The sequence below is a fragment of the Nycticebus coucang genome, chromosome 3 (assembly GCF_027406575.1).
Source record: "Nycticebus coucang isolate mNycCou1 chromosome 3, mNycCou1.pri, whole genome shotgun sequence".
Classification (NCBI taxonomy): domain Eukaryota; kingdom Metazoa; phylum Chordata; class Mammalia; order Primates; family Lorisidae; genus Nycticebus; species Nycticebus coucang.
The window spans coordinates 69492792-69505685 of NC_069782.1; the positions used below are offsets into that span (position 1 = coordinate 69492792).

At 41.7% G+C, this 12894-nt stretch overlaps 2 protein-coding genes across 2 annotated transcripts in view; one reads left to right on the forward strand and one right to left on the reverse strand.

Annotated features, from left to right (window-relative positions):
• Positions 1-779: 779 nt before the first annotated feature.
• On the reverse strand, positions 780-1446 carry LOC128582220 (ubiquitin-conjugating enzyme E2 N). The gene has a single exon (XM_053585913.1). It carries the CDS (start codon positions 1387-1389, stop codon positions 931-933), a length of 459 nt encoding a protein of 152 aa, XP_053441888.1. The 5' UTR covers positions 1390-1446; the 3' UTR covers positions 780-930.
• Positions 1447-9508: 8062 nt separating this feature from the next.
• The window catches only part of LOC128582215 (cytochrome P450 4F8-like), a 50030-nt gene continuing 46644 nt past the window's right edge, over positions 9509-12894 (forward strand). Inside the window, exon 1 of the mRNA XM_053585909.1 lies at positions 9509-9706. Coding sequence (XP_053441884.1) covers positions 9509-9706 — 198 coding nt within the window. The remainder of the gene's footprint in view (positions 9707-12894) is intronic.

Below are 12894 nucleotides of genomic sequence, written 5' to 3' on the forward strand. Positions count from 1 at the left end.
CTATCTTCTTTAGAGAAGTTTTTCTTCAAGTCCTTTGCCCACCCTGAGATGGGATCACTTGTTCTTTTCTTGCTAATATGTTTGAGTTTTCTGTGAATTCTGGTTATTTAGCTTTTATCGGAGGTATAACCTGCAAATATTTTCTTCCATTCTGAGGGCTGTCTGCTTGCTATACTGACTATGTTCTTGGCTGTGCAGAAGCTTTTTAGTTTGATCAGGTCCCAGTAATGTATTTTTTTTTTTTTTTTTAGAATAACAAAAAATATTTTACTAAAACATAAGATTTACAGAAGTTTCCAGACAAGCCATACAAAATGGTCACAAGCTTTTTTTTGAAGGGGGGAAATCTACACTTGACAGCAAAGTCACGATGTTATTAGTGAGGACTGTGATGTTTGTTTAATGTTCCCATTTTGGTTCAAACAATCAAGCTTGTCCATCTACAATGTCTAAATAAAGTTAGACTTGGCTAGAGAGGATATTCTAAAGAACTGGTTAGCTGCAATTAGATCACCATAAAAAGGGGGAAAGGAGCCCATAAAATTAAAATAAAACTACCTCCCCCCACAAAAATAAAAGGTAAAATAAAATAAAAACACCCACACCCCTGCAGCTAACCCTGACAACTACCTTCATTCACAGTGCTTTATACTTAAACCATGATGGGGGAAATGAATAAAAGCAGAGGGGCCACTGCTTTTAAACGTTTCGCAACAATCCAGATGATACTTCTAGCCTCCGCTCATGCTTTACAACAGTGAATCAGGACAAGACATAGATTTGCTAATGTGCATTTAATCACCAAAGGACTGAAGATGTCTGGGCTTTTATTCTGTAATGTTTCTAAGACTGTGTCCATTAAATGCAAACAAAAAAGGAAGAATCTTGGCAGAACAGGAGAAGTGATGCACACTTGATGATCGGATCGATTTAAATATTATTCATGGCATATAGCCTAGTCCATGCTCTAGCTGTTTCTATGGCTTGGGCTTCGTTGGTCTTCCACTGCTCCGCTACATCATTCGCTAATGGATCATCTGGATTGGGAGCACTTAACAAAGCCTGGATGGATAGCAGAACTGTGCGGATCTGCAGTGCTGGGGACCATTTATCTTTCAAAATATCTAAACATATTCTTCCCAACTTGTCTACATTAGGATGATAAATTTTGGTCATGAAACGTACTTTAGGAGCTGCCATTGGGTATTCTTCTGGAAGGAATAGTTCGAGTTTAAAAGTCCCTCCCTCAAAGGGGGAATCTTGGGGGCCAGCAATAACCACATGAAAATAACGGGCGTTGCTCTCATCTGGTTCTGCTTTAATGCCAGGAACTGGTTCCGCCAGCAAACGCTGGGTTTCCTTGATAATCCTGCGGGGCAGCCCGGCCATCTTGTCAGATCCCGAGTTCGGCCTCTGGTCTCGTCTCAGGCTCCGCTTGCCTCACGCACGAGTCCAGTAATGTATTTTTGATACTGCTTCAATTGCCTGGGGAGTCCTCCTCATAAAATATTCACCCAGGCAGATTCCTTCCAGAGTTTTCCCTGCACTATCTTCAAGTATTTTTATAATTTCATGTCTTAAGTTTAAATCATTTATCCAGTGAAAGTCTAAGTTAATGGTGAAAGGTGTGGGTCCAGTTTCAGTCTTCTACAGGTTGCCAGCCAGTTCCCCCAGCACTATTTGTTAAATAGGGAATCTTTTCCCCACTGAATGTTTTTAATTGGCTTGTCAAAGATCAAATAATGGTAAGTAGCTGCGTTCATCTCTTGGTTCTCTATTCTGTTCCAGACATCTGCTTCTCTGTTTTTGTGCTAGTACCATGCTGTTTTGATCACTATCGATTTATAGTACGGTCTCAGGTCTGGTAGCGTGATTCCTCCTGCTTTGTTTTTATTGCTGAGTAATGTCTTGGCTATTCGAGGTTTTTATTGATTCCATGTAAAATGAAGTATTATTTTTTAAAGATCTTTAAAATATGACAATGGAGCTTTAATAGGAATTGCATTAAAATTATATATTGCTTTGGGTAGTATAGACATTTTAACAATGTTGATTCTTCCCAGCCATGAGCATGGTATGTTTTTCCATCTGTTAACATCTTCAGCTATTTCTTTTCTTAAAGTTTCATAGTTCTCTTTATACAGATCTTTCATGTCCTTTGTTAGGTATACTCCCAAATATTTCATCTTCTTTGGCACTACTGTGAAAGGAATAGAGTCCTTGCCTGTTTTTTTGGCTTGGTTATTGTTGGGATATATAAAGGCTACAGATTTATGGGTGTTGATTTTGTAGCCTGAGACATTGCTGTATTCCTTGATCACTTCTAAAAGTTTTGTAGTAGAATCCCTGGTGTTTTCTAGATATACAATCATATCATCTGCAAAGAGTTAAAGTTTGATCTCTTCTGACCCTAAGTGGATACCCTTGATCGCCTTTTCTTCCCTAATTGCAATGGCTAAAACTTCCATTACAATGTTAAAGAGCAATGGAGACAATGGTCAACCTTGCCTGGTACCTGATCTAAGTGGAAATCATTTCAATTTAACTCAATACGATATTGGCTGTGGGTTTACCATAGATGGCCTCTATTAGTTTCAGAAATGTCCCTTCTGTACCAATTTTCTTAAGTGTTCTGATGAGGAAGGGATGCTGGATATTATCAAAAGCTTTTTCTGCATCAATTGAGAGAATCATATGGTCTCTATTTTTTAGTTTTTTTATGTGCTGAATTACATTTATAGATTTATGTATATTGAACCATCCTTGAGACCCTGGATAAATCCCACTTGGTCATGGTGTTTAATTTTTTTTGATGTGTTGTTGGATTCTGTTTGTTAGGATCTTATTGAGTATTTTTGCATCAATATTCATTAGTGATACTGGTCTATAATTTTCTGTTCTTGTTGTGTCTTTCCCTGGTTTAGAGATCAAGGTGATGTTTGCTTTGTAGAATGTGTTGGGTAATATTCCTTCTTTTTCTATATTTTGGCATAGGTTTAATAATATAGGTACTAGTTTCTTTTTAAAGGTTTGGTAGAATTCTGACGTGAAGCCATCTGGTCCTGGGCTTTTCTTTTTAGGGAGATTTTGTATAGTTGATGCTATTTCAGAACTTGATATAGGCCTGTTCAACATTTCCACTTCATTCTGGCCAAGTCTTGGTAGGTGGCATGCTTCCAAGTATTGGTCGATTTCCTTCAGATTTTCATATTCTGAGAGTAATGTTTATTGTAATATTCATTGAGGATTTTTTGAATTTCTGAGGGGTCTGTTGTATTTCATGTTTACCATTTCTGACTGATGAAATTAGAGATTTTACTGTTTTTTCCCTTGTTAGGTTGGCTGAAGGTTTATCTATTTTATTGATCTTTTCAAAAAACCAAGTTTTTCACTTATTGATCTGTTGTATAATTCTTTTGTTTTCATTTTCATTTAATTCTGCTCTGATTTTGTTTATTTCTTTTCTTCTGCTGGGTTTTGGGTTGGAATGTTCTTCCTTCTCCAGTTGCTTGAGATGTCCCATTAAGTTATTAACTTCCTCTCTTTCTGTTTTCTTGAGAAAGGCTTGCAGTGCTATAAATTTTCCTCTTAGGACTGCTTTTTGTGGTGTCCCAGAGGTTCTGATAATTTGTGTCTTCATTGTCATTTTGTTCCAAGAATTTGGTAATTTCCTTCTTAATCCCATCGATAACCCATCTATCCTTCAGCATAAAGTTATTTAGCTTCCATGCTTTTGTGTGAGTATGCAGATTCCCGTTGTTATTGAGTTCATCTTTTATTCCATGATGGTCTGAGAAGAAGCAAAGAATAATTTCTATTTTTTAAAATTTGCTGAGGTTAGATTTGTGACCTAGGATGTGGTTGATTTTGAAGTATGTTCTGTCTGCTGATGAGAAGAATGTGTGTTCAATTTTGTTGGGATGAAATTTTCTGTAGATGTCTGTTAAATCCAGATGTTGAATGCTTATGTTTACATCTAAAATTTCTTTGCTTAGCTTCTTTTTGGAGGATCTATCCAGCACTGCTAAAGGGGTGTTAAAATCTCCAAGTACTATGGAACTGGAGGAAATCAAGTTGCTCATGTCTGTTAGCGTTTCTCTTATAAATTGAGGCACATTCTGGTTGGGTGCATAAATATTAATAATTGAAATCTCATCATAATGAGTATTACGTTTAACAAATATGAAGTGTCCATCCTTATCCTTCCTTATTTTGGTTGGATTAAAACCTATTGTGTCTGCGAATAGGATTGCAATGCTTGCTTTTTTCTGCTTTCCATTTGCCTGGAATATAGATGAACATCCCTTTACCTTGAGTCTATATTTATCTTTTAAGGTAAGATGAGATTCTTGTATGCAGCAGATATCTGGCTTGAGTTTTTGTATCAAGTCAGCCAACTGGTGCCTCTTTAGAGGACAATTTAAACCATTCACATCAATTGAGAATACTGATAAGTCTTTCAAGAGTCCAGCGGACATTTTTAATCCTTTTGCGACTGTGGAAGTTGGAATTTGATCAAAAGTTTCTGGGTGAGTTTACTTTTGTGGTGGAGGATTATGCTGGTCTTTATGGAGGACAAGTCTGAGAATATCCTGGAGAGCTGGTTAGTTATGGCATATTTCTTCAACATGTGAATGTCATTGAAGTATTTGATTTCTCCATCATAAATGAATCTCAGTTAGCTGGATGCAGGATCCTGGGTTAAAAGTTATTTTGTTTTAGAAGATTAAAAGTTGATGACCATCTTCTTCTAGCTTGAAAGGTTTCAGCAGAGAGATCTGCAGTTTTTCTAATATTCTTCCCCTTGTAGGTTATGGTTTTCTTATGTTTGGCTGCTTTCAGAATTTTCTCCTTCATATTAACTTTAGTGAAATTGATTACGATGTGTCTGGGGGATGTCTTATTTGGGTTGAGTCATGCTGGAGTTCTGAAACTGTCTGCTATCTGAATTTCAGAATCTCTTGGCATGTTTGGAAAGTTCTCTTTCACAATCTCGTGAATAAGAGACTCTGTGTCTTGTGAAGCCACTTTGTTGCTTTCAATAAGACGAATATTGATTTTCTTCAAATTATCCCAGAGCTCTCTGAGAGAGTGATCTGTTTTTGCCCTCCATTTCTCTTCCTCTTTGAGAGTTTGGGAGTGTTTGAAAGCTTTGTCTTCAATGTCAGAAATCCTTTCTTCTGCTTGCTCCATTCTGTTTTTGAGAGATTTTACTGTGTTTCTCAGATCTTTGAGGACTGCAACTTCTTGTCTCAATGTGTCAAAATCTTTGGTAATTTCATCTTTGAATTTGTTGAATTCTTGAGACATCTTTTGGGTTACTGGGTGGAATTCTAATTCGATCTTATTTGCTATCCAGATTCTGAATTCGATTTCTGACATCTCAGCTATTTGTTTATGCATGGGATCTTGTGCTTTGTCTGTCTTATTGTTCCCTGGGGGAGTTGATCTACTCTGAGTTTTCATATTGCCAGAGTTTTTCCATTGATTTTGCTTCATGATTGTTTTTCACCATTGCCTCTGGTCTTCCTCAGAGTTGGGGAGGTGTCTCTCCAAGATTTGACGCCAGTGGGATCACTCTATTGAGGCTGGATCTTTGTAGGGAGTGACCCTGTGTAGCTCCTCTGGGGCTGCCCCAGCCAGGGAGTTCTGGTTGTCAGAGCAGCTCTGGAGTGTGACACACCGAGATCCAGAAACAGGGTGGGGGGTGGTGCACACAGTTCTGGGAGTGCCTGGCACCCTGTGACTTTGGCACAGAGATTCCCAGGCTCCAGCAGTCTCTGGCCAGGAGAAGGGCTCTGCGCAGAGGCAGGGAGGGCTCCAGAGGGTGTGCAGCTACCAGAGTCCCTGGCTAGACAAGCAGGCCTGTTGGAAGAAGGGAGGGTATGGGAGGCAGGACGCATGTTGCACAGCTCCCAGAGTTCCTGGCCAGGGCATGTGGAGGCCTGGTCAGGCACGGGGTGCGAGGCTGCCCGGCTGCCGGCGGACATCCTGGTGGTGGTGGGGGGGTGTTCGGCGTGCCCTCTGGAGTCTCTTGCTGGGGAGGCACTTGGTCTGGCAGACAGGGATGGGGGGGCACTGCTCAAGAACCTCCTCCCTCAGCCTCAGTAGTGGTTAGGCTTTTGGTTCATCGAGTAAGGGAGAAGGGCGTACTGGAAGTTCAAAATGGCAGGGAAGATCTTAGTTCGATATTTCTGCCTAGCAAGAGAGTGTTCAGAGTCACAGCAGGGTCCCTCTGAGGAAGTAGTCCCCACTTCCCACAGCAGTCACCGGTGGGGTGAGGCAAGAAGTCCACAGGTCACTGCTTGTCCATAGAAAACCTGCAGGAGCAAATGAAGAGAGAAATGAAAGGAGACAGAAAACAAAGAAAAATCACAGCTTTCTTGGGGGAGTGGACAGACACTCCTCCTTCCAGATGAATTTTGTACCTGAAGCTTGGTTTCTTGGAGTTGCAGCTTGCCGCAGCAGAAGTGACCTGCAGTTATCATCTCTCTCTTGGCTGGGCTCTCAGTCTTAAGCTTAATTGGGCTGTTTCTGCACACTATCTTTTTTTTTTTTGACAGGAGCCTCCCTTGGAAGCTGCTCTCAGTTGGAAATCTTGCCCGTCTCCCCTGTCTGTCTTCTTCATCCTGGGTCTGGGTCCTAGCACTGTGCGTGGTACACTGGAGGTGCTAAAAAAAGTTTGCTGTTGAGGAATAGTGGCAGAGTCGCTGTCTATTATACCTAGGAGGATTTGAGGCTCAGAGAGGGCAAGCAACATACCCAGGAACACACAGCCAGTACATGCCAGAGTTTAGATTAGAAGTCAGTTCTGCTGAATCCAAAACTTGTTCTTCCCCAACATTCATGGAAAGGGAATGTGTTACTGCAACTAGTGGGCAGCCTGCATACTTGCTCTAGAGACACTCCAAGCTGATTCCTGAGAGGTATGTCTTCATGGTGACAAAATAAGAACTACTCACCTGTATTATGCACCAATCATGTGCCCCCACTGTGCCAAATTATTATTTCTTTTTAAAAATTTGTTTTGATGTTTAAATTTATAGCAGCCAAGTGTGAAAAGATAGCAACAGACATGTAGAAAATTTAATATGTCTTTAATCCACTCTCCTTCCCTCAATTCCACTGTGATGTGTGGATTCTTCTGCATTATTTTTTCAGTGCATACACAAATGTTTACACCCAGGCAAACACACATGTACTGATACATGTTCCACAGAGTTGGAAACATTACTCATTTTCTTTCCCTGCTCTCTCTTCTTTGTCTGATGAAACACTCGCAATGCCCTGTGAAGTGTTATCAGGCCCCTTTTTCAGATACAAAGACTGAGGTTCATAGGTTGATGGGTCAAGTCTAAGGCTGATCACTCATGGAGTCACCTCTGCTGTTGGTCTGACTCGCTTGCCCCCTGCCTACTTTGGGTGTTTCTGTGGAGAGAAGCACCAGCCTCTGTCTCCCCCAGAGTGGTTCCTCCCCATAGCACTCCCTGGGGACGTTGCACCAGTCAGGTGTGTGATTTGGCAGCTAAGATGTTCCTTGTTAAACAAAAAACACTGGAGAGACTCTAGCCTCCTGGGGCTCTGAATGTTCCCATTCAAGACTTCCCGCTTACCATGCTGCCTCCCTTTTTGTCTCCTGCTGTCTAGATCCATCCAATGGCCCTTACCCTTGCTGTGGCTGCAGACATCTGCTGGGGTTTGGAGGCATCTGAGACATCTGCTTCTGGATTGAATTCTGGGCCAAATTTTGCCTCCTTGGCTGAATTCTCCAAGTTCACCCACTGCCATCAGGGCATGGGTGTTGAAGGAGCAAGGCCATTATGCTTGCTTTATGCCCACTGCTGGGCACCTCACTGTTGTGCCCAGGAGTTCCACAAAGACCACACTGCCAAACAAGCCAAATTTACAGCAGAGTTCTTTTATTGATGAGCTGGCTGGCGACTGCCTCAGTGTCCCAAAATGAGGTTTCTGAGAGCTGCCCCAAGTGCTTAAGGGGTCAGGTTTTTAAGGCTTGGTCTGCATCCTGGTTGGCATGCAGGCTGTTCAGGTGCATTTGGGTGGGGTGGCAAACAAGCATCGTACAGAAGCAGGATTTTGCCATTAGTTATATGTGATACACCTTTGTTTTAATATTTTCCCTTTATACATCTTAGTATCAGTACTTTCCCTCGATACATCTTAGTTTCAGTAATTTCCCTACCTGGTATTATTTAAAAGTCAGTGCGGGAACAGTTGGTACCTTCTGGTCTGTTTCCCAGGGAGTTAGCCAAGCAAGAAACTGGGAATGAACTAGAAGCAAGAAATCAAGTAGTACTTTCTCATTTATCTTGGGAGTGAACTAGACTTATTTCATTTCATTTGAAAGGTTTGAAATCTAAAAATTTGCTAGGAATTAACTGGTATTTTTCCATTATAGCCTAGGCCTGACACCTTTCTGTCTTAGCCTAGGTCCACTAGGCCTATCACTCACTTCATAATTAAGGGAGCCCTTTCAACCACATATCCCTCTCTCCCTCTTCTTTTTGGCTTCCACTTAAGGACTCCCCTTCCTGGAAGCCATGTCACTCTCATGATGTGTTCTTGTTTCTTTCTTTCTTTCTTTTATTTTTTTTTGAGACAGAGCCTCAAGCTATTGCCCTGGGTAGAGTGCCATGGCATCACAGCTCACAGCAACCTCAAACTCTTGGGTTCAAGAGAATCTCTTGCCTCAGCCTCCTGAGTAGCTGGGACTACAGGTGCCCACCACGTCTGGCTATTTTTTAGTTGTAGTTGTCATTGTTTGACAGACCTGGGCCGGATTCGAACCCACCAGCCCCTGATGCGGAACTGGATCTTGGGCCACAGGAGCCTGGTGAGCTCTGGTGTATGTGGTTGGCACTTTAGCCGCTTGAGCTACAGGCACCACTGTGTTCTTGATTCTTTATGTGATCATGGCCCATCTTTCTACTAGATGTTCCCCCCATCATCAAGGAGTTGGATGTTGTACCCCCTATCCCTGGTAAAGTGCCCAGCACAAAATAGGCACTCAGGGTGCAGAAACAGCTTTGGCAGGTATAGAACTTTCTCCTTAACTTGTAACAACAACAAAAAATGAGTGTAACAGAGTCCCATCCAACTTGACCCGGAACTGGTGCCTCAGGCTATTTGAACACCTCTTTCCCACACTTTTTATTTTTGGCTGCTGATAGGCAGGGAAGAGGCAGGCAGATATTAGATGGCTCAGCTCGGCCCCTTTCAGCCTTGCCCAGGATATAAGAACAGTTCAGGAGGAAAGAAATCTCAGGAGGAGAGAAGAGGAGATTCTAGGGGGAAGATAGCACTCCTGACTGTGTTTTTCTGTCCCCAACTCTGCCTCTTTCCAGTTGTCCCTGGATCTCTCTCCCTGCTCTCAGTCCCTGCTTCCCCATCTCTGAGCCCTCCTCGTCCCTGCCCCTCTGCACTGGCCTTGGAGCTTCCTTGGCCTCTCCTGAGCCTCAGGAACTCCCCCTCTACCCCTCTGCCCTGCAGGATGCTGCAGCTGAGCCTGTCCTGGCTGGGCCTGGGGCTGGTAACAGCCTCCCCATGGTTGCTGCTGCTGCTGGTCGGGGCCTTCTGGTTCCTGGCCCGCCTCCTGGCCTGGACCTATGCCTTCTATGACAACTGCCGCCGCCTCCGCTGTTTCCCACAGCCCCCGATGCGGAACTGGTTCTTGGGCCACAGGAGCCTGGTGAGTGTGGCCGCAGGATAGGTCTGGAGTGTCAGGTTAGATGGACTTCCCCAGGTGTCAGGGCGGTGGACTTCTGGGGTGTTGGGATAGGGCACCAGCAAGTCTGGGACTGCAGAGAAGTGAGAGAAGCTGAGGAGAACACATCTTTCCTCACTGCCCCACCAGACTCTTTCTCTCTATTGACTGCATTCCCTGAGGCCTTTCTCTTTCTTACCCTTCCACGGCCCAAGCCTGCTTTGGGTCAAACTCTGGCCTATCTTTTCCACATTAGTGCACCCTTCTCCTAATTGAGGGCTTCCAGGGTGGACTGCACACAGCAGGGTCTCCACCGCACACTGGCCCACAGTCTTCACCCTGGAATTAAGACCTCCTCAAGGGCACTGTGCAGGGTCTCATCCCTACCTGAACCATCTCTGTTGGCCTCAGACCAGGATGTAGCTCTCTCTGGCCAGTCACTTCCCGGCAGGGATCAGCTATGACCCCTGCCCATAGGGAACAGCTGGACCACGGAGAGGAATAGGCAGTCTCTCTCTTCTTGGGGCATCTTCTTTCTCCTATCCTATCATCCAGTTTCCAAGTTGTACCAGTGGATCTCATTGCCTAGCCTGGGACATTTGTCCTCATTGCTATTTGAAGAAACCTTCCCCTTGGATGAGAAAAACACCCAGCTTCCCCGAGGCTTCTCTGTAGGGGTGCTAGAGAAAGTCACAAAATAGGACAGATGGGTAACATGTAAGTTCCCAGACATCCCCTTTGCAGTGCACTTCAATCTGCCTTCAAATGTCCAACCGGCTTGCTCTGCTGTCCTCTTGTAGGCAAAGAGCTGTTTCACTCACTGCCTCTATTTCTCCGTCGGCTCCTCACCTTGTCACCACTCCCTTCATGCTCTCTCAAGATGACCATGACCTCCAGACCCCCAAATTCCATGGATGGGTCCTTGAAAACCTTTTTTTTAAAGGAAAATTTTGTTTTATTTAAACAAAGTTCTCACACAGAATTAATAACAGCATTTTAAAACCCACTGGATTCTATTGTCTTGATATACAATCGGAAATACTATTTTTTTTTATGAAAACAAATTTAGCTTTTTATTTTAAAATAGTTTTGTATGTACAAAAATGTATAATAGTATGCAGAATTCCATTATATATGTATCCTCCACCTGTCTTCCCCAACGTTAACATCTTACCTACCTATAATGATCAGAACTAGCAGATTAACATTGATATACAGGTAACCAATACATTGTCCCACTGACATCTCCCTTCTGGTCAGTGATCCAGTTCAGGATCCTAAATTGCTTTTAGTGTCCAGTCTCCTTTGCTCCTAATCTGGCACATATTCTCAGTCTTTCTCTATCTTTCATGACCTTGACACTTACTTACTTTTTTTTTTTTTTTCGTGACCTTGACACTTTCAAGGAAGAGTAGCCAATTATTTTGTGGAATGTCCTGCAGTCTGAATGTGTCTAATGGTTCCTTATGATTAAATTAAGGTTACGCCTTTTTGGCAGTCATCCAAGTGACACTGTGCTGTGTGTTCTTCTCAGTGGAAATACTATTTCTTAAATTCAAAATGTCTCTCAGAATAATACTACACTGAAAACCTACCACACAGATTGTATGAATCAGTGTTATAACTTGATCACAAAAAGCCTCTTTTCTTAGATTTTCTTCATGCATATTACATTTCAGTGTGCCTAATTTTTGGGAAGTATATATAAATTATGCCCACCTAATTTAGGAGCACTTTTCATACTTTTGATGTTCCAACAGTTTATCACAAGCTTTCATAGAAACACTAGGAATGAAGGCATCATAGAAGTTATTTGAATGTTGAAATTCATCTATATTTAATTTTCAAAACTCCTAAAATTATTTTAATGCAAAAAGTATACTTTGAGTGTAATTTTAACTCCAATCAATCTCATTCTCTTTTTAAACATACATGCAAATAAATTGTCTGTCTCTTTCAACTTGCGATTAGTCTGCATGATTAATCATCTGCTTTACAGTAATGTTGGGAAGTGTTCGTGCTTGGTGCTTTCTCTTGTGAATCCCCTGATATTTATTTAGACTTGAATTAAGATGAAATATTTTTTAACAATTTATTTTATTGTCAAATACATTCTAATATTAATTATCATGTTTTTTCTTTTTCTTTTTTTTTTTTTTTTTTTGAGACAGAGTCTCACTTTGTCACCCTTGGTAGAGTGCTGTGGCTTCACAGCTCACAGCAACCTCAAACTCTTGGGCTTAAGCTATTCTCTTGCCTTAGCTTTCCAAGGAGCTGGGACTACAGGCATCTGCCATGATGCCCGGCTATTTTTTGGTTGTAGTTGTCATTGTTGTTTGGTAGGCCCGGGTTGGATTTGAACATGCCAGCTCCGGTGTATGTGGCTGGCGCCCTAGTCGCTGAGCTACAGGTGCTGAGCCAATTATGGTGTTTTCTAAAGTGTATTATTTGAACAAATATTTTTTTGCATTCCTGGCATTTTTAGACCTCTCCAATCTGAATTTTCTGAAGTTGAATTAGGTGGTCCTCCAGTATCAATTCATCTGTATACAATAAGATTGCAATATAAATAAATGTGTTGCACCACTTTTTTATTTCTGTATAACACTACAGTGCACTCATAGACATTTATTTATACTCACATTGCTTCTGTCGAGTATGAATACTCTGATGTGAAGTAATACATAAGTAGTTACTTAAAACTTGCATCATTATTTACATTTGCAGGATTTTTCTTTCTTTCTCTCTTTTTTTTTAAGCTTGCTAGGACTTTGTTTTTTTTCTTTTTTGAAATTAAATCATGACTTGTGTACATTAATGAATTTATGGGGTACAATGTGCTGATTTTATATACAATTTGCAATGCTTATATCAAACTGGTTAACATAGCCTCACCTCTCTTACTTAATTGTTGTGTTATGACATTTATACTCTATTCTTAATAGATTTGACATGTATCCTTGCATTATGCACAATAGGTGAGGTCCTACTGATTACCCTTCCTCCACCCAGCTTCTCCCCCCTCCTCTCTCCCCTCCCTTCCTTCCTTCATTCTGAGCTATAGTTGTGTTTTATCATTCGTATGAAAGTGTGAAGTGATTATATATTTGGTTTCAAAATAGTACTGAGTACATTGGATACTTTTTCTTCTAATCTTTACATACTGTACTAAG